Raw genomic sequence first — 21,115 nt, forward strand, 5'->3', positions numbered from 1 at the left:
GTGCAGCCAAATAAATAAATAAATAAAAATAAATATTAAAAAAAACCTAATGAGCCTGTATGAATATCCTTCTTTATAACAAAATCTGTGGTTTAATGAGTCTTAATATTGTATGGGATTTCTATCTTTCTCTTAAAAACTATTAAATCTAACAAATGTATATATGTGTATTCAGAATACATACATAATTGTGTTATATTTTCTTTTTTTATTTTGTTCTTCTCTTTTTTAATTATAACATAACCTTGAGATAATGTGTGTAAAGTGAGGCAGAAATGCATTTGAATAGTTGTAAATGAAGAGAGGACTTTGGAAAAAGTAAGATTATTTGTGTGTTTGTTAGTTTCTAGTATATTAATTCAGTGTTTTATTTTGAAGTGTTTTTTTCTCATCTCTTTCCTTCTAATATGGCTTAAGTGATTCTAATTCTTTCTTAAAAAAATATTTGTCTGAAAATAATTACCAATTCTTTCAGGGAGAAGATTTAGGCTAACAACTTATTTACACATGTAATACATGAATATGTATCCCTTTCCGTTGCAGAAATTTTAAATAATTTAGAAGTACGTGAATTAAAAACCAAGAGCTCCCTTTGTTCCTTAGGTGTTTGTGTCTGTCCTTCCAGACCTTTTGCTATTCATTTACATATATACATGTTTACATATATACACTCACAGAAAAGAATGTTCAGTTTATTTTTTAAAACCTAAATATCCTATATGCATTTTTCTGTAACTTGTACTTTTTAACTTAACAGTGTGTCTTGGAGTTCTGTCCATTACGTAGTGTTAAATTTATATACACATGTACACAACCAGTATGTGTCTGTGTGTATGTTTTTCTTTTAATTAACTAAGTTTTGCCTTTATAAATTTATATGAAGTATAGATTTCAGTAAGCTTTTAATTTTAGAATAGTTTTAGATTTACAGAAAAGTTGGGAACTTTGTACAGAGTTCCCATATATGCTATACTCACTTTCTCCTATTATTAAAAATCTTAAACTTGTATATTTGTCACACTTAATGAACCAGTATTGATATATTATCATTAACTAAAGTCCATATTTTATTCACATTTCCTTAGTTTTTACCTAATTTCCCTTTTCCGTTCAAGGATCCTATTGAGGATACCACATTTTAAATTAATTAATTAATTAATTATTGCTCTGTAGAGATGATTTTTATTTTTTATTTTTTTTTATTTTTTATTTTTTATTTTTTTTTAAATTTTTATTTATTTATGGCTGTGTTCGGTCTTCGTTTCTGTGCGAGGGCTTTCTCCAGTTGTGGCAAGTGGGGGCCACTCTTCATCGCAGTGCGCGGGCCACTCACCATCGCGGCCTCTCTTGTTGCGGAGCACAGGCTCCAGACGCGCAGGCTCAGCAATTGTGGCTCACGGGCCCAGCTGCTCCGCGGCACGTGGGATCTTCCGGGACCAGGGCTCGAACCCATGTCCCCTGCATTGGCAGGCGGATTCCCAACCACTGCGCCACCAGGGAAGCCCCGATTTTTATTTTTTAATTTAATTTTTTCCAGTTGTACATACACATGTATCTATTCTTTTTCAAATTCTTTTCCCATTTAGGTTATTACAGAGTACTGAGCAGAGTTCCCTGTGCTATACAGTAGGTCCTTGTTGGTTATTTATTTTAAATATAGCAGTGTGTACGTGTCAGTGTCAAATTCCCAGTCTTTCCCCTTCCCCGACCCTCCCTTGCTGGTAACCATAAGTTCCTTCTCTAAGTCTATGAGTCTGTTTCTGTTTTGTAAATAAGTTCATTTGTATCATGTTTTTAGATTCCGCATATAAGCAATGTCATATGATATTTGTCTTTCTCTGTCTGACTTACTTCACTTAGCATGATAATCTCCAGGTCCACCCATGTTGCTGCAAATGGCATTAATTCATTCTTTTTAATGGCTGAGTAATATTCCATAGTATATATGTACCACATCTTCTTTATCCATTCATCTATTGATGGACATTTAGGTTGCTTCCATGACTTGGCTATTGTAAACAGTGCTGCAGTGAACATTGGGGTGCATGAGGATACCACATTATATTTAGTCATCATGTCTGTTTAGGCTCTTCTTGGCTATGGTAGTTTCTTAGACTTTTCTTGCTTTAGATGACCTTGACAGTTTGAGGAACACTAGTCAGGTATTTTGTAAAATGTCCCTCAATTGGGATTTGTCTAATGTTTTTCTCATGATTAGACTGGGGTTATGGGTATTTGGGAGGAAGACTATGGCTTTGTAAATTTTAAAAATAAAATTTAATTAAAAAAATCAAATAATACTGAAAGGTTTATAGTGAAAAATGGCCATAACACTCTCCATTCCTGTCTCCAGCCCCCTGTCCAGCTGTAACTCTTTTTAAAAAAAAAAAAAAAATTTATTTATTTATTTTTGGCTACGTTGGGTCTTTGTTGCTGTGCGTGGGCTTTCTCTGGTGGCGGTGAGCCACGTGGCTGCTCTTCGTTGCAGTGCGTGGGCTTCTCATTGCCGTGGCTTCTCTTGTTGCGGTGCATGGCCTCTAGGCGCACGGGCTTCAGTAGTTGTGGCACGTGGGCTCAGTAGTTGTGGCTTGCGGGCTCTAGAGCGCAGGCTCAGTAGTTGTGGCGCACGGGCTTAGTTGCTCCACGGCATGTGGGATCTTCCCGGACCAGGGCTCGAACATGTGTCTCCGGCACTGGCAGGAGGATTCTTAACCAATGCACCACCAGGGAAGCCCTGTAACTCTTTTTTAAAAAATTTATTTTATTGAAGTATAGTTGATTTACAGTGTTTTGTTAATTTCTGCTGTACAGCAAAGTGATTCAGGTATACATAAATATATATATACATATATACTTTTTCATATTCTTTTCCATTATGGTTTATTACAGGATATTGAATATAGTTCCCTGTGCTATACAGTAGGACCTTGTTGTTTATCCATTCTATTTATAATAATTTGCATCTGCTAATCCAAACTCCCTGTCCATCCCTCCCCTGGCTGTAATTCTTAATTCTCATCTCCTTTTAATTCCAAATTTCTAAATAAAATGCTCATACTGCCTTTTATTTTTGAATCGATCAGTTTTAGACATATATTGCATTCTTGTTAAATAAGAATTTAGCACTTTTATAATTTAGCTTCTTTCCTATCTCTAATAATTTCATAAACCTTAGTTGAAGCAATAATCAGGGCTTTGCAAATATTGTTCAGTGCAGATCAGAGATCCTTTTCTCTATGGCTTTCTTGGTTTTCATGTAGCTAAAAATTGCCTCTCTTTTTCATTTACATGTATACTTATTGCTTCATTTTCTGTCTTATTCTCTGTTGTGTGATAAGAGGTAATCTGGCAATTCCTCTTTATTCCTGGGGGGCCTTGTTTCTGCAGTTCTCCATTCCTGTGTTTCGACCTGAACTGTTACCCTTTAAGCCAGCTGCACAGCTTTCGTACTGATATTTTCTTGTGTTGCTCTCCTGTGCTCTGGGTCCCTTGTTTCCTGGGTCTCATGTCTTCTTCCTTCTTTGTTTACTCCTTTACTTAGCATGCCCTCATGTAACGTCCTCAGAAAGGATACATGTGTGGTAAAAATTTTGAACTTTTGCTTGTCTGAAAATGTCTTCCATTGTGCTTGATTGATACTTTGGCAGATTTTAGAATTCTAGGTTAAAAAATATTTTCATTACAAATTTTGAAGTTAGTGCTGTATTACTTTCTAGCGTCTACTGTTGCATTGACGGAGTCCAGTTCCACACTGTTACCTGATCTTTTATATGTGATCTTTTTTTTTTTTCCCCCTTCTTCTGGAGGCTTTTAAGATCTTTTCTTTATCCCCAGTGTACTGAAATTTCATGAGGGTGTGCCTGGTGTGTTTGGGGCCAGAGGGGCTACAATGGTGAAGTCCATTCTTTGTACTCATCCCTTGAAGAATCTTCATTCTGGAGACTGATCTTTTATGGGAAATATTTATTTATTTATTTATATTTTTCTTCCTTATGCAATTGTTTTCTTTTTCTGAAATTTCAGTTAATGTGATATTAGATCTCCTGAATAGATCCTTTGTGTTGCCTTATTTTTTGCTATTTTTCACTTCTTTGTCTTGTTGCTCTGCTTTTTGGAAGATTATCTAAACTTTATCTCTTCCAACCTTTTAATTAAGCCTTTCAGTTTTGCTATTGTATTTTTAATTTTTAAAAGTTCTCGTTTTTTAAATTTCCTGATTCAATTTAGCTTGAGTATTTTAGGGAAGTACAATCAGCTTGTCTTTGCCTTGCCTAGGGTACCTGAGTCTTGAGAACTGTTCAGTTCCTCCAGAAAATGAAAGTTTCAGTGTTTGTCTTAAAGGGTGAGATTGAAATGATCACTTGAATGTTTGGGGTGAGGGTGGGAGAACTGGGAAGTCCAACTCTTTCTTATATAAACTTTTAAACAATTTCCCTTGTTTTAAGATCCCTGTATGTGTGTGTGCGTGTATACATACATATACATATACAGATGTATACACATAAATGAGTGTATATGTGTGTGTGTTTATATATATACACACAGTATACATATATATGTCAGACTTGGGATCCTTTTATAGATTTACATTTACATATATCAACTTGCAGTTTTCGTCTAACATATCATGAACATTTCCCCCATGATGTTAACTGTTATTTAAACATGATTTTTAATGGCTTCATAATTTTCCATTTCTGAATATAACCAATTTTATCTAACTGATCTCCATTATTAAACATTTGTTATACAGTTTTTCACTGTTAAAAATAATGTGCGATGAAGACCCTTGTATGTGTATTTTTGTGCAGGCTTGGTTTTCTTTTTATTAATATTAGTTGTGGAATTGTGGGATCAAAGGAATGATGACTTTTAATATTTTTCCAACATATTGTTAAATTGCTCTCCAGTAAAGACTATCAGTTTATGCTCATCACTGTGTAGAAGTGCCTATTTCGCTTCACCTTTGCCAAGCAGCACTGGTTACTGATATTTTTAAGAAAAATGGTCTTTTTAAAAATTTTGTGTCCATATAAGATGATGGATATTCACTAAACTTACTGTGGTAATCAGTTCGTCATATACATAAGTCAGATCATTATGCTGTATACACGTTAAACTTATTCAGTGCTGTTTGTCAGTGATATCTCAATAAAAATGGTCAATTTGATAGATGAAGAAATGATTTCATGTTATTTTAATTGAGCTTTTCTTCATGTTTGACATTAGCATTCTTTGAAATTTGCCTGTTTTATGTCCTTTGTATCTTTTCCTATTTACTATTTTTTATTTTCTTTTTAAAATTTTATTTTTCTATTTTTTTTTTATTTTTTATTTATTTATTTTTGGCTGTGTTGGGTCTTCGTTTCTGTGCGAGGGCTTTCTCCAGCTGTGGCGAGCGGGGGCCACTCTTCATCGCGGTGCGCGGGCCTCTCACTATCGGCAGCCTCTCTTGTTGCGGGAGAACAGGCTCCAGACGCGCAGGCTCAGTAGTTGTGGGTCACGGGCCCAGTTGCTCCGTGGCATGTGGGATCTTCCCAGACCAGGGCTCGAACCCGTGTCCCCTGCATTAGCAGGCAGATTCTCAACCACTGCGCCACCAGGGAAGCCCTCTTTTTCTATTTTTAATTTTTCCTTTTTTTGGTGGTAAATTGTGAAAGTTCTTTATATAAAAAGAACTCTGCATAAAAAAGAAATCAGCCCATTGTCTTTTGGGGAAAATTACTGTCTTTATTGAGACTTACCCAGAAAAATGTTGGATCCCTACTGTTGTTGGAGGAATAGCTTTATTAAATCTTAGAACTGTTTGTCAGAAATGACCAGGTTAGTTAGAAAAGGGATATACATTTGAAGAACTACTACTGAAAGGCTTTCAGGACTAAGAATTCCCTTCCTTGCCGTGGAAAAGAAGGAAGGATTAACAAAGATCAACCTAGAGCACCTTACCGGAGAGAAAGTCATGATGTACTGTAGAAAATAACAGTAATTTCTTACTTTATTACAGGACTTGTTTCATGCATTAAACAAGCATTTATTGAGGGAGAGCCTTCTCTACCCTCAGGGAATGTACACTGGTGGGGTTAGGAATGATGCTAAGAAGAAAGATACGTTTGTAACTAACTAGAATACGGTGTGAGATAGAGAACCTGCTTGCTGTATTATAGCACAATGGACCTGGTCTAGTTTCTTAGCACAGAACAATTGAGAATGAGCCTATCAGTGACTGCCAGAAGTTAGAGCTGTCACCTCTTTTACCTGGAGTGATGAGACAGCTGAGACAATAAAAATGAAATGATTCTCAGCTGCTATTTAGTTTTGAACAGTTAATTTTTTCTTCTGTTTTTGAGGTCAATATGAGTATGACAGTGAGAGTTAAATTTTTTGTCAAAATGAAAAGAGTACATTATATTTCTTATATTTTTGAAAGCAGGGATGTATGTAGTACATTTTTTAAAGTAATTAGAACTGTTAAAAAATGGGTGGCAATCTCCTGTTATCTGGAAATCTGTGAATTAATTCTGAAGATTCCAGATGAATGGTTTGTTGATGTATTATTTGATCAGTCTCTTAAAAGTATTCACAAAGCTTTTTTTGTTTTGCTTTCTTACTGGAGCAGTTCATGTAATACTTGTGTGTGTGTGTTTTTTCATCCCTACATTATTATAATGACATTAATACTTGTGGAGACAAGTGAATTTTATTATAATCAGATGAAAAAATTTATTTTGTTAAAGAACTGGTTTCCAAAGTGGTACTTATAATAAGAATCAACAGATACCTTGTCGATTTTAAGATTCTTTAGTGCAGCGCTCTTACTCATTTTTATCTCATACACGTATATGCTCAATAGAAATGTATTGGGTGAGTGAAATACATGTTACATTGATGCGTATGTGACATATACTGCTAAATCATAAGTTGACCATATGTTTGAAAATCCCATTTATATTTTGTTTGAAATTATTTTCATCAGCTTTCTTTTTTATATCTTAACTTCTACATATAAGGTATGTCTTTAGCCCATGTGTGTTTTTCCACATATACAATTTAAAGTATGTTGTGAGTTGATAATGACTTATTTATTTCTTCTCTTTCCCTCCATTCTTAGATTCCTTTTGCATCTTTAAATTCAAACCGTATCATGGGTCTCTTAGCATCTGTGTTCCGTCTGTCCCCTATCCCCCTTTTTATTTTCAAATAAAAAGTGTCCTTATGTTGAATTGGACTTTTCAAAACAGATAATTTGTTGTTCTTATGGTAGAATAATTCTCACTTTTATTCTAAGAATTGTGATGGGAAGATGAGCTAGAAATTCTTTCCAAGCTTTAGATTAAATCATGAAGGATAAAACTGTACAAATTCATGGTCATGAAAAGAAGTAAAAACTAAGAATGACAGTCGTTAAAGAACAATGTATAACTGTAAACTTGATGCCAGGGAGTCTTTTCCTTGTGAAAAGACCTCGAAGTGGCTTTTATAAATATGAATGCATGACAGTGTGGTATAAAGTCTTTATTTAAAAAAAAAGAAAAAGAGAAAGAAATGCTTTTTTACTATGTATATATAGACTGATTTGTTTTTGCTTCCTTTGCTTTGAAGGTTTTGGGTGTAGTATGGGGTAGGAGGTAAATGCAGTTTTGTCGTCAGTCACTCTTACAGTCTTGGCTATGCCATTGTTTTTGTTTCCATAGGTGTTTTTTGTATAATGACTTCACACCTTCAACTTATTTTTGCTTGAACTATTTAATACCATACTTGAAGGCATATTTCAAGACCCCTTTTCCTGTATTACAAAACTAATATGCTCCTATTGCAGAAACTTAGAAACTTTTTGCCACTTAAAAGTAATAGCTTACAAAAAGAAATGGAGTTATTTGTAGTGAGGTGGATGGACCTAGAGTCTGTCATACAGAGTGAGGTAAGTCAGAAAGAGAAAAACAAATACCGTATGCTAACACATATATATGGAATCTAAAAAAAAGAAGGTTCTGAAGAACCTAGAGGCAGGACAGGAATAAAGACGCAGACGTAGAGAATGGACTTGAGGACACGGGGAGGGGGAAGGGTAAGCTGGGAAGAAGTGAGAGAGTGGCGTTGACATATACACACTACCAAATGTAAAATAGATAGCTAGTGGGAAACAGCTGCATAGCACAGAGAGATCAGCTCTGTGCTTTGTGACCACCTAGAGGGGTGGGATAGGGAGGGTGGGAGGGAGACGCAAGAGGGAGGGTATATGGAGATATATGTATACGTATAGCTGATTCACTTTGTTATATAGCAGAAACTAACACACCATTGTAAAGCAATTACACTCCAATAAAGATGTTAAAAAAATAAAAGTAATGGCTTTTAATGATTTGCACTATTATCTTTCAGTCTGTTTTCTGAATGTGTATATTAATTATAAATTTTTAAAAATTGTGATGTGTAGAGGCAGGAGGTATATATGAGAAATCTCTGTCTTCTGTTCCATTTTGCTGGGAACCTAAAACTACTCTAAAAAATAAAGTCTTTAATGTCTATAAATAAGTATATTTATAAATAAAGTCTATAAAAATTGGGTCATATTATAGTTTTATTTCATGAGAAACTAGTTTAATTTTATTCTGAAAAAAATTTGTTTTGTGACTATGGTAGGTTTATAGTGTATCATATTCTTTATATATGTCATTAAAATTCTATAGTTATTTTAGTCTGTAGGGTTAGAAGTCAGGATCGTGGTTACCCTTAGCAGTGCTGCATAATAAAGACTGGAAGGGGGGACCTGAGATGGGTTCCAGGTGCTGTTCATTTTTGTGAAAATTGAGCTGTATACTTACGTGCTTTTTTCTGTATGTATATTATACTTTAATAAACTTTTAAAAGTTTAATAATTATTGAAATAATACTTTTAGGTTAATAAGATTAATAGGGATAATTGGGAAAAGAAATGCGGAGACATTTCAGATGACTATTTTCTTCAGTTGTGATTGTAAATGATATATAACTAGTTCACTTAAAAATGTGTAGTTACTTAGGCAATGTTAACTTGTATATGTGTCTGAGCTCCAGCTATTTGTACTGACATTTTATGGCTGGATGACAGCCTATGACATGTTTTCAAGGATTTTAAAAGACCAAAAAGTAAGAGTAGTGAGCTAATCTGAAGTGTGAGAACAACTTAATCTATTCTAGAATTTTAGAATAAGTTGTATATGAACATATGAGGACTTTATCTAGCTTTTTCACCTCTGTATCCCTAACTTTTTCTTATACTCAGCAATGCGTATTTGTTAAGTCAATGAATCCCTGTTTTGGTTTGCTCAGCCATCAACTGTCCTCTCGTCTGCTTTGAGTATTATGACTTAAAAAAAAGCACTTTGTCAGTTTGATAGGTGAAAATATCTTATTTGAATTTGTGTTTTTTAAATTAATAAGTTTTAAAATGTTTATTAAATACATAGATTTAACTTTTTTGAGAAGTATCTAGTTAAGTAGTTTGGAGAGTCGTTCAGTACGGTAGCCCCTAGACTCGTGGCTTTTTTATTTATTTATTTATTTATTTATTTAATTTTTGGCTGCGTTGGGCCTTCGTTGCTGCACGCGGGCTTTCTCTAGTTGTAGCGAGCGGGGGCTACTCTTCGTTGCGGTGCGCGGGCTTCTCATTGCGGTGGCTTCTCTTGTTGCGGAGCATGGGCTCTGGGCGCGCGGGCTTCAGTAGTTGTGGCACGTGGGCTCAGTAGTTGTGGCTTGTCGGCTCTAGAGCGCAGGCTCAGTAGTTGTGGCGCACGGACTTAGTTGCTCCGCGGCATGTGGGATCGTCCCGGACCAGGGCTCGAACCCGTGTCTCCTGCATTGGCAGGCGGATTCTTAACCACTGCGCCACCAGGGAAGTCCTCATGTGGCCTTTGAACAGTTAAAGTTGAGCTACTTTGAATTGAGATGTGCCATAAGTGTAAAATATAGACTAGATTTTGAAATCTTATGAAAAAAACAATGTAAAATATCTCAGTAATTTTTTAGTATTGGTTCCATGTTGAAATGACGTTTTAGATACATTGGCTAAATAAAGTATTATTAAAATTAATTTCACTAGTTTTGTTTCTGATGTGAGTACTAGAAAATTTAAATTTACGTATGTGGTAACCATTACATTTCTGTTTGACAGAGCTGATCAAGACAGTAATCTAAACATTAGGTGACTAGGGCCTGAACTTAGGATAGTGTTTATAGAAAGAGAAGTAAGGAGGGATTTTAAGAAATTATGCAATTGGCATATATGTTACATAATCTCGGGTGTTACATTACAGGCTTTTTGCAGTTTTGTGTTTTTCCATCATAGCTTTGTAATCAGTAGTAAGCTTTTTGAAGACAAGGATTTCATCACTATTTTAAAATTCTCCTCTACATTTCATCTTTTGCTGGGTGCATAGGAGCTTGATTGAACAACAGTAATTAAAAGGACATCGAATAATTTTATACACACAAAGTTTGAATTTTTAGAATGCAGGTTAATGATTCTTAGAGTTCCTATACCCTTTATTTTAATATCATAATATCACCAGTTAGCCATCTCAGTCATATCTTTTTTAAAAGGTGCAAGGATAAGGGAACTAACATCTAGTCTTATATATATACCAGGCTCTGGCTAGTCATTTTATATCTTTCTTCATTTAGTCCTTGTAGTAACCCATGAGAAAGATATCAACCATTATTTTACATATTAGAATATTGAGAATGAGTATTTTTTCCAGTGTTATGTTAACCAATCCAGATATGCCCAGCTTCAAAATTAGCCCGTTTTCCGCTGTAGTTTACTCTCTCGATTAAAGTTAGCCACTTATTTTAAGTGATTTGAAGTTAGTTTGATGTTGTGTTGGACATGAAGTATGTGAAGAATAATCTTTAGAATAAAATATGTAATGATAGGGCTTCCCTGGTGACGCCGTGGTTGAGAATCTGCCTGCAATGCGGGGGACACGGGTTCGAGCCCTGGTCTGGGAAGATCCCACATGCCGCGGAACGACTAGGCCCGTGAGCCACAATTGCTGAGCCTGCGCGTCTGGAGCCTGTGCTCCACAACAAGAGAGGCCACGATAGTGAGAGGCCCGCGCACCGCGATGAAGAGTGGCCCCCACTTGGCGCAACTAGAGAAAGCCCTCGCACAGAAACGAAGACCCAACACAGCCATAAATAAATAAATAAATAAAATTTAAAAAAAGAGTACTACCTTTAAGTTAAAAAAAAAATGTGTAGTGATAAATTTTGATAGTTTATGATGTATTATGTATTCCAGTGTTCAGTATATGAAAGGAAATTTATAAATAACTAAAACCTTAGAGAAAGAAAAAAAGGCATGTTTGTTTTTCATTCTGATTTTCTTGTTGTGTTGTAATTCTAGAAATTTCACTGTAGTTCATGAAAAAAATAAAATTTTAAAATAGTTTTAAATATTTATTTCGTCTTTTAGATAAAATCAAAGACAAAATTAAAGAAAGAGATAAAGAAAAGGAGAGAGAAAAAAAGAAGCATAAAGTAATGAATGAGATCAAGAAAGAAAATGGAGAAGTAAAGATTTTGCTAAAAAGTAAGTTTATATTAAGTGATTTCAGTTGTACTGTGTTATATTGTTCAGTATATATGTATTGGCTTAGTGATTAAAATAAGAAATGTTATTTGGTGCTGAATTTTGCTGGGAATAAACATTTGTGGTCAGACTATGAAAAGTAAATATAATAGTGGGGTTTTCTAATTTGTGTAGTAATATGTCTTTAGTATATTTATTTAGTGAGTTATTAGAAAGTAGTAAAGGTAATTATTAGGTTCCTTAAATTATTTGAAAATAAGTTATCTAATTCTGTGTTTATATTACTAGTCTTTATCCATATTTAGATAATCTAAAATAAAGGCTAAAGAAATTTTTAGCATGATAGGTATGGTGGAGGAAGTGATCTTACCAATATTTGATGATAATCACCATAGCATAGTCTGGGATTTAGAGGCAGCATTTTACTCTGAGCTAAATAAGAAGGTGTACTGTTTTACTGTATGTTTCTTGCATGCTTAAGAATATCCTCTTTTTGTTTCCTGTTTTTTCTCATTACAACTATTTCTAGTTGTTGTTTATACATGGGGTGGATGGTGAGGTAATAATATAAATCCTGTCAATAAATCTGAACTTTTCCAGAGAGAATTTGTGATAGAAGGATAGTTTTAAATTCACTCAGATAGCAAGGTAAGAAGAATCAGTGGCATTTGGTTGCTAGACAGCTAGCAAATTCAATTGCTGCCTCATCAAGTTAACAATTTGTGGATCAGAACACGTTGACTTTGATTAATTTCATATTGAATTTATGTGTGGATAAGCCTTTCTATCTACATAAGGGAGAAAAGGCCATAGCACTGTAGGTGCAATGAAATTACTGGTTAATTTATATTATTTAAGGTAAACAGTATTAGATTCTATAATTTCATTTCATTCTTTGTCATGTTTCCAGATGTTCTTTGGTGGCACTTTGTCTAAGCTCTATTTTCTGCTTGTCAGAACTTTATTTTCTATAAAATTCTTTTGACCTTGAAGAAACATGTCAGAGCTTAAGTTGATGGCTACTTGGTGAATGCTCATGGTCCTTTTGTTCTATTTTTTTTGCCAGTGTGTTTTATCTGTGTTGTCTAAATAGATTGTAAGCCTTTGAGGCAGGAGTTGAATATAATCACACTAGTGCTCTACAGCAGCTAATGATTAACACTTGAAATGTTTTCTTATCTTTACCCTCTTGGTTTAGTCAAATAGTCATTTTTTATTGGTTTAGTCACATAGTCATTTTGTTATCCGTTTGTACAGTGATGTATATTCCTGTCACTTGGTTGAATGTTAGATTCCTAACATACCATTAATGTGAAGTATGTGAACCTAGAAATTACATATGCGAGCAGAATTTTAAATAGCCTAAAAAGTGGAGATTTTCGAGTAATATACAGTGGTAACCTTGACTTTGAAGTAAATGAAAAATTTAAGAGGTGTTTTGAACCGAGCTAAACTGAAACCTAGTGATGATAGAGGGGAAAAAAAGAGATAGATTTGGAAATAAATTGGTGACCTCTGGGATGACCATAGCAAAATCTATTTACTGTAAAATGGAGGTAAATAATAATTTAATTACTGTCTTACAGGGTTGCAGAGATTAAATGAGGTAAAGTAAGGGGGAAGTGCCAAGTACAGTTGTCTAGCCCACAGATATTCAATAAGTAGCTATGAATGTTACTTATAAACACATATGAAAGATTAACTCTTGTGATTAAAAACAATGACAGAACTATCTCCCCTCCTAGTAGGTAGTATATAGATAATTAAATGAATAAAAACATGATTAATTTGAGAAATTGTGGCTGTCCCATGGTAAGCACTGAGTAAGTGTTAGCTATTGTTATTACCCGGCAAAAACAATTTGTTCTGCTTGTGTGTCCGGCCATTTCCCATGTGAGCCTTATGATCAGGGAAAGGCATCCTTTGTTATTGGTGTCCTGGAGCAACAAGACAATCAGTTAGGTGGGGGCGGTAAGTATCCTATTATGTACTACTTTGTGTCCCTTTTTCTTTTATGGCTTTCAACTTTTATTCTCTCCTTAAAATTTTCTCCTTCTGATAATGCTAACATTGCAAGCTATGGCAGACGCAGGCATTGATTAATTGGTGATGACACTTGAGTATCTGACAGTAGATGCTAACTCTTACTCCATGGGACCTCCCTGGTGGCCCAGTGGTTAAGAGTCTCTGCCTCCATTGCAGGGGGCACGGTTTGATCCTAGTCCAGGAACTGAGATCCCGCATGCTGCAGGGCATGGCCAAAAAAAAATTTTTTTTTAAAAGGGGGAAAAAAATAAAGTAACTAACTCTTAACTCCACACCAGTCTTATTTCTTCCACATTTTCATTAAAAACTGTTATGACTAGAAATATATACATGATTATATACACGCCAGAAATGTTTTATTAATGCAGAACTCTTATAAATGTTTTTCACTGATAAAATAGGAGTTTGCCTTATTAGAAACAGTTTAAAGGAACAAATAAATTTGAAACATAAGCTTATTTAGCTCATCCTTTTATATCTAATGTCTACCAACTACTTTTTCTGAGTACACTTACGTGTTTCAGTCATTTTATGTTGTTCATTGATAAGGTGTGAGAACATGGATGTTATGATTATAGTATTCTTGAGAGTAAATCTTATCATTATAGCATATCAGCAAAGCTTGCTGGCGAGCAGGTAGAAAGGGGATGAAAAGAAGCCAGTGTTCAAGGTTATTGGTAGTGTACTGAAGGTCACAGGTAGGTAATTCATGACAGGAGGAGCAAAGGTGTTGCTGTGCCAAAAAAGGAAAGTCATTCCCCAAAGACCAAAGGTTGGTTGAAAATAGCTAAGCTAATTACTGCTTTGTTTCTGTGTATGATAATGGAATTATATATATATATATATATATATAACTTCCCATATTAGATATGAAACCATAGCCAGTATTTCTGGGCAACCTTTATTTTTCCTTTATTAACACTAAAAATATACTAAGGTTAGGAGTGGAAATTAATTCCAGTGATTTTGTGATTTTTAAAGATTTTTAAAAAATAATTTGCCATTAACAACACATGCTGTTTTTTTTAATTTGTTTGTGTGTGGTTTTTTCTGTCTCTGTGTGAGTGCCTCTTTCTTCTGACTGTGTGTGTGTCTCCATTTCTCTCTGTGTCAGATTCTCTCTTTGGCTATCTGTGCATGTGTGTGTCTACTTGGTGTGTGTGTGTGTATGTGTGTATTTGAGGTCCACTGTGCATATGTCTGTGGATCTTTGGGGGGAGGGTCTCCCATCAACCTTATACTTTTATACTTTCTGAGGGTCCAAATTACTTAGCAATTCTTTCCGTTATGGGTATTTACCAGGATCCTTTAAAAAAAACACTACAGTTCTGATTTATTGGGCTCCGTTTGAAGAATTATGAATTTAGAGTAAATATGTACTTTAAAGACCTTTTAGTATAAGAGAAAAACATTAGTATTCAAAATGATCTTATCTCCTTAAGTATTTAAAAATTTCCTACATATGTATCTATTGCATTTCATGTATCATTTCAAGACATTAAATGAGTGAGAGATTGAATAAAACTTAAAAAAAATTACCTAGTAAAGGCTAGTGCCTTGATTTGATTTAAATGTAAAGAATGCATTTTACCTGTACCCATGGAGGGGGGAATCCCCAAGACTACCCCCAGGTTTGATGATTTGCTGGGAGGACTTACAAGACTCAGCATAAATTTGTACTCATGGCTGTGATTTATTATAGTGGAAGATACAAAGTAAAATTAGTAAGGAGAAAAGGCACATGTGGCGATTTCTTGAGGAAGCTAGGCACAAGCTTCCAGGAGTCCTCTCCTAGTGGAGTCACAAAGTATGCACTTAATTCTTCCAGCAGTGAATTGTGATAACATATGTGAAATGTTGTCTACCAGGGAAGCTCATTAGAAACTCAATAGTCAGGGTTTCTAGTGGGAGCTGGTCACATAGGCATGCCCTGTGTAGCATGTAGCAAAATTCCAGAAGGAAAACAGGTGTTCAACGTAAACCATATTGTTTGCACAAACAGTTTAGGTACAGTGAGCCACTCTTAATCAGGGAATGGTAGTACCCTTCCCAAAATACAAGTTCTCAGATGCCAGCCAAAGGCCACCCTTGCAAGCAGGCCTAAGGATAGCAGTCTCAGGTGTGTTATGTTTAACTCTTTTCTGCACACTGTTCTCACTTTAGTATTTAATTACAGAGTAGTTTGTCATGGAAGTTTAATTACTTGATGCTCAATATAACAGTCTCTTGACTAATTTCTTATTAGTTTGTATTTTTCAGTTTCTATTATACTACTACTGTTTTCATCCATCCTTGTGACTAAGAAATAGATAGACTGTTGTACCTATTTTATTTTAAAGTAACATGACTGGATATTTACTATTTTAACTTTAAAAAATGTGTTAGCTGTAAATATAATAGGATATTAAGCTTATATTTTCATTCAAATGAAATTCTGCTTATTTTGGCAAACCATTTAATTTGTACAATTTTATATGTATTTCCAGTTTAGTTATTAATTATACCTAAGCCCGTTAAACTTTAAGTCCTGTTTTTTGTTTTTTTTTTAATTAAATTTATTTATTTTTGGCTGTGTTGGGTCTTCGTTTCTGTGCGAGGGCTTTCTCTAGTTGCGGCGAGCGGGGGCCACTCTTCATCGCGGTGCGCGGGCCTCTCACTATCGCGGCCTCTCCTGTTGCGGAGCACAGGCTCCAGTCGCGCAGGCTCAGTAGTTGTGGCTCACGGGCCTAGTTGCTCCGTGGCATGTGGGATCTTCCCAGACCAGGGCTCGAACCCGTGTCCCCTGCATTGGCAGGCGGATTCTCGACCACTGCGCCACCAGGGAAGCCCAAGTCCTGTTTTTTAATATACTACTGTCTTTTTTGCTTGACTCATTTGGATTTTACTTACATATATTGAATATAAACCTCTTTTATCTTTCATTTTGATTAACTCCCTGTTTTAACTTTTTATTGTTAATTTTTCCTAAGATTTTAACCTGAATCTGATGTTTTGATAGTTTATACCTGGGTAGCAAGTATGAATTTGTTAATATATTTTAAAACTACTTACATGTAGACTCAAGAAAATTAACACTTTATTAAGTGTTGCATTTTATGACTTTGCAAACCTGCATAATCAATAATGTTGACAGATTTTTAGTTTTGCTTTTCATAATGATAGCAATTTGGTCTCCATTGCATACTTACGAATTTTTAGAAGAGGTAGTTTATTATTAACATTAAACTTTCCTTTTTCAAGAATTGCTGTGAACTTGGGAGAATTTTTATGGTGGTTGTTTCAGGGTTAGGATTTAGTGACAGTATTCATATGGTGAAGAACTGACTGAAAGGGAGACAAGGGAAAAAAACCTATAAACTTCAGGTAGTCTGCTGGTGAGAGAAATCTTTGCATTCATGGAGTCATTAAATGTTCATCTGTAGCAATATACTAGATGCCAGGAGGGATTTGATGATTGGTGAAAAAAAGTGTTTCACTCTGAATTCATCAAAGTTATTTGTTTCACTCGTACAGTATCCTGAAGGACATATGTTATACAGGCATCCTATGAATGAAAAAATAATAACTTTATATGACCATATCATATATATTCATAGATATAGAATATATAATAACATGAATTTAGAGTGAAGTGATTTCAGTTCCAACTACAAAGATGAGGGAAAACAAAATGAAGAAGATGATGTAAGAGTAGTCTTTAAAGGATGGGTAAGAAAGAGTTCAGTAGTAAGTACTAGGCAGGGCAAGGATATTTTAGGGAAAGGAAATGCCTTTGCCAGTAGTAGAAAGATAAAGTAGGACTAGGTATGTTTCATAAGAAATTGTAAGTAGTGCAAATTGGACCAGAGCATGGCGTACTTGAGGGCATTGACTCTGGATTCCAGACTGAAGAGGTTGTATTTGAGAACCCTTGAAAGCAGTTGAGTCAAGGGATGAACATGATCAAAGCAATATATAAAACGTGTAGAATGATTAATATGGCTCCTGCATTAAGGATGAGAGATAGTCATGAGGCTTTTAGACCAAAAATTAAGGCAGTAGTATCATGGAAGTAAAAAATAATCAAGGATGAGTTGGGTAATTACGTAAAACATTGGAGAGATCAGGAAGAGTGATTTGAGAGAATATCATTGGATTTGATATATGAACATTCTGGGAAAGTAAATTTGAGTTGACTGGAAGCAGACCCAGAATTTAAGGGATAAGAATGGTCAGTTAACAAAGGGAAGGCACTGGGCATTGCAGTTTTTTATAAGAAGTTTGATGGTCAAAAGAAGAGGATAGAGAACTTTAAGCAAGGGTTTTGGAGTTGGTGGGATGGACTTATTTTGGGGAAGTAGGCAGGACATCTCATTCACCAGAGACAGAAAAGAATAATAGAGATATGTGAGGATGGAAAAATTAAGCTAAAGAAGCAGGTTGAGGAAACTTAATTCATGACAGGTTATCTATAAAAGTGAAATAACAGATGGAAACAGTGAATGCCTTCTTTCCTCAACTGTTATCTTAATGGCTTTTTTCATATTATCTTAGGAAGCATAATATTTTCTTGTGAGGATGTTTACTCTTTTCTATTTTTCTTATCGTATAGAAATAAGTATACTGTGATAATGTTGTGTTTATATATGTACACTTAAATTCTATAGCTGTATAGCCTCTGTGGATTAATCTTTTATTCTTTGGATTTCTGAATTACTGAGCCCAGGGTCTACTTGCCTTTGGTTACAGAAACTCATTAATATATAAACTTACTATGACCCATGTCTTTTTCTTTCTTTCCTTCTTTCTTTTTTAAATTTCTCTCTTTACCAGTACATGGATATCATTTGTACTTAGGACATGATAGATGATTCTAATTTTGTCATCTCTTATGGTACCTTGTTAGGTCTTCACTGGAAACTTTATAGACTCTAGTAGATCTAACATAGCCCATTTTGGATGAAAGAGTACTTTACCAAGGAAGACATATGGTAAAAAGCTAAGGAATTGCTATGTTTGTTGCTGATACACTATGCAAGTATTTTTCTCCTTTTATGATTTGTAAGTCTTGACACCTATATGCAATTTTTAAGAATTTAAAGTAAAAATGATATATATCGATGGGAAACATCTGCAGGGCATTGTTCATATTGACTTTTGTTCAGCTTTCCATTTCTGACTTTCTATATTTAGAATTTGAAGATTATGCTTTCTAAAACATTCGTTTCGTTACTTCAGTAAATACTGATTGAGCATCTGCTACGTGTCAGAATGGTACCATGCACTCTAGGCATAACTTTGTCTTAAGCCTTCCTCTGTGTGTGTGTGTGCCTGTGTGTGTGGAGAGAGAGGGAAAGAACCTGACTAAATTATGATTATCAATACTGTGTAAAACAAGTCCCAAATATAAACTTCATTCTGAGTGAATTTTGCTTATTTATTATAAAACAATTCCTAAAGCATGGTTTTTAAAGAAACTAAAATACAGAGTTTCAAAAAAATTTTTTCCAACAGGTGGAAAGGAGAAACCAAAAACAAGTGTAGAAGACTTACAAATTAAGAAGGCGAAGAAGAAGAAGAAAAAGAAACACAAAGAGAATGAAAAACGGAAGCGTCCAAAAATGTATAGCAAATCTATTCAAACCATCTGCTCAGGATTGCTGTCTGATGTTGAAGATCAAGAAGCCAAAGGCATCCTAAATGATAACATAAAGGATTACAGTGGAAAGAATTTGGATACCAAGAACTATGATTCCAAAATTCCAGAGAACAGTGAGTTTCCATTTGTCTCATTAAAGGAGCCACGGGTTCAGAACAACCTCAAAAGGTTGGACACTTTGGAGTTCAAACAGCTCGTTCATATTGAGCACCAGCCTAATGGAGGTGCATCAGTTATCCACGCCTACAGCAATGAACTCTCCCACCTGTCTCCTGTGGAGATGGAGAGGTTTGCAGAAGAGTTTGTGGGTCTGGTGTTCAGTGAAAACGAGAACTCTGCAGCTTTCTATGTAATGGGTATTGTTCATGGGGCAGCTACTTATTTACCTGATTTTTTAGACTACTTTTCATTTAATTTTCCCAATTCACCAGTGAAAATGGAGATATTGGGAAAGAAGGATATAGAGACAACAACTATGTCCAATTTTCATGCTCAGGTAAGAGGTTTTAGTTTTTTTATTTTAACTTTTAATTATATGTTTTAGGCAAGTTTCTGTTCTTTGTTCCTCATTTTGCTATAGGTTTGAAATTAAAAGATAAGAATATAATGAAACCTCTTGGGAATATTAAGAATAAATTACTTTCTTGATCTGAACACTAGAGGTTAAATTTCAGCTTCTATTTATCTGTGTTTTTTTTATTTTTTTTAAAGAAAATCAGGGAAATAATTAAGATTCAGTTGTCCTTTTTACCGTGGATTTATTTTGGAAGTGAAATGAATTTCGCTACGTATTTTTCCAGTCCATGCAATAGTTCTCTTACTTGAACATCACTTAAAATTGGCTTCTTGCTTTATGCAGTAATGCTTTAATGCTTAGCATTGGATTCATCACGTGGAAGGTGCTGAATAAATGTTGGCTGTTAAATATATTGTGATACAAAGGAATCATCAGTTAAATATGTGATTATGTGAGAAAATGAGCAGACCAGTGCATATATTGAGCTACTTTCTATTTCCTACCCTTCTCTGTGTTGTAGAATATAGATTATTTTAAAAGCAGAGGCAGAATCCAGTCCACTGGCTCTTGGAAGTGAATGTAGGCCCATCTAAGTCTGGTGCATTGTTACTCATTCTCAGAGCAGAGACTGCTTAGGTCAAAGATCAGTCAATTTTCACATTTATTTGTGCTAAACTTTCGGTATTGTAAGTAATAATTGACATTCTAGTTTGGAAAGAGGAAAAAAGTGAAGAAAGTTGCAAAGGGATCTTTTAGTGATCGTCTATCCCGACCTTTCTCAACTTAAACAAACGTAGATAGGAGTAACTTAGGGTTTTAAGGTTGGCAGCAGTGCCAGGAATAGAACAAAATTTCCTTAAACTTCATCCAGGTCTCTTTTCCTTATTTTGAGTATATTTCTTTTTTTGATGTGTTCAAGTTATAGTCTCCACCTTAAATGATAGTCTGGACATGCAATAACATCCACTCATACCAACCCCCCCACCCCACAGTATGTTTGGTGTATATTGTGTAATATACTGAAGTCTGGAAAATATGCTGGTATTTAAAATTTTAATGTGTGTGTATGGGGTACTTATTGCCTATGTAACATGTTTGAGAATTGGAATTTAAATATTTTTTAGAGCCGAAAGGGAGCTGTAGAGCATCTGTCACTAGCCCTGTCATTTTATAGAATTTCAGAATGGTTAGTAATTTGTCTGAGATTACACCTGTGTTCAGTGGTAGAACTAGACTGGCATCTAGTGATAGTATCTACTATTTATTGAGTGCTGACTGCCAGGAACTATTCTAAGCACTTTATGTGTAATAACTCATTTACTCTTCATTACAATTTAATTTTAGC

General features: G+C 34.8%; 1 protein-coding gene across 1 annotated transcript in view; it reads left to right on the forward strand.

The window, feature by feature from the left end:
- RSBN1L (round spermatid basic protein 1 like) overlaps positions 1 to 21,115 on the forward strand; it is a 62,823-nt gene that overhangs the window by 20,124 nt on the left and 21,584 nt on the right. Inside the window, exons 2-3 of the mRNA XM_061197641.1 lie at positions 11,453 to 11,569; positions 19,109 to 19,749. Coding sequence (XP_061053624.1) covers positions 11,453 to 11,569; positions 19,109 to 19,749 — 758 coding nt within the window. The remainder of the gene's footprint in view (positions 1 to 11,452; positions 11,570 to 19,108; positions 19,750 to 21,115) is intronic.

Source organism: Eubalaena glacialis, chromosome 8 (genome assembly GCF_028564815.1).
Source record: "Eubalaena glacialis isolate mEubGla1 chromosome 8, mEubGla1.1.hap2.+ XY, whole genome shotgun sequence".
Taxonomy (NCBI): Eukaryota; Metazoa; Chordata; class Mammalia; order Artiodactyla; family Balaenidae; genus Eubalaena; species Eubalaena glacialis.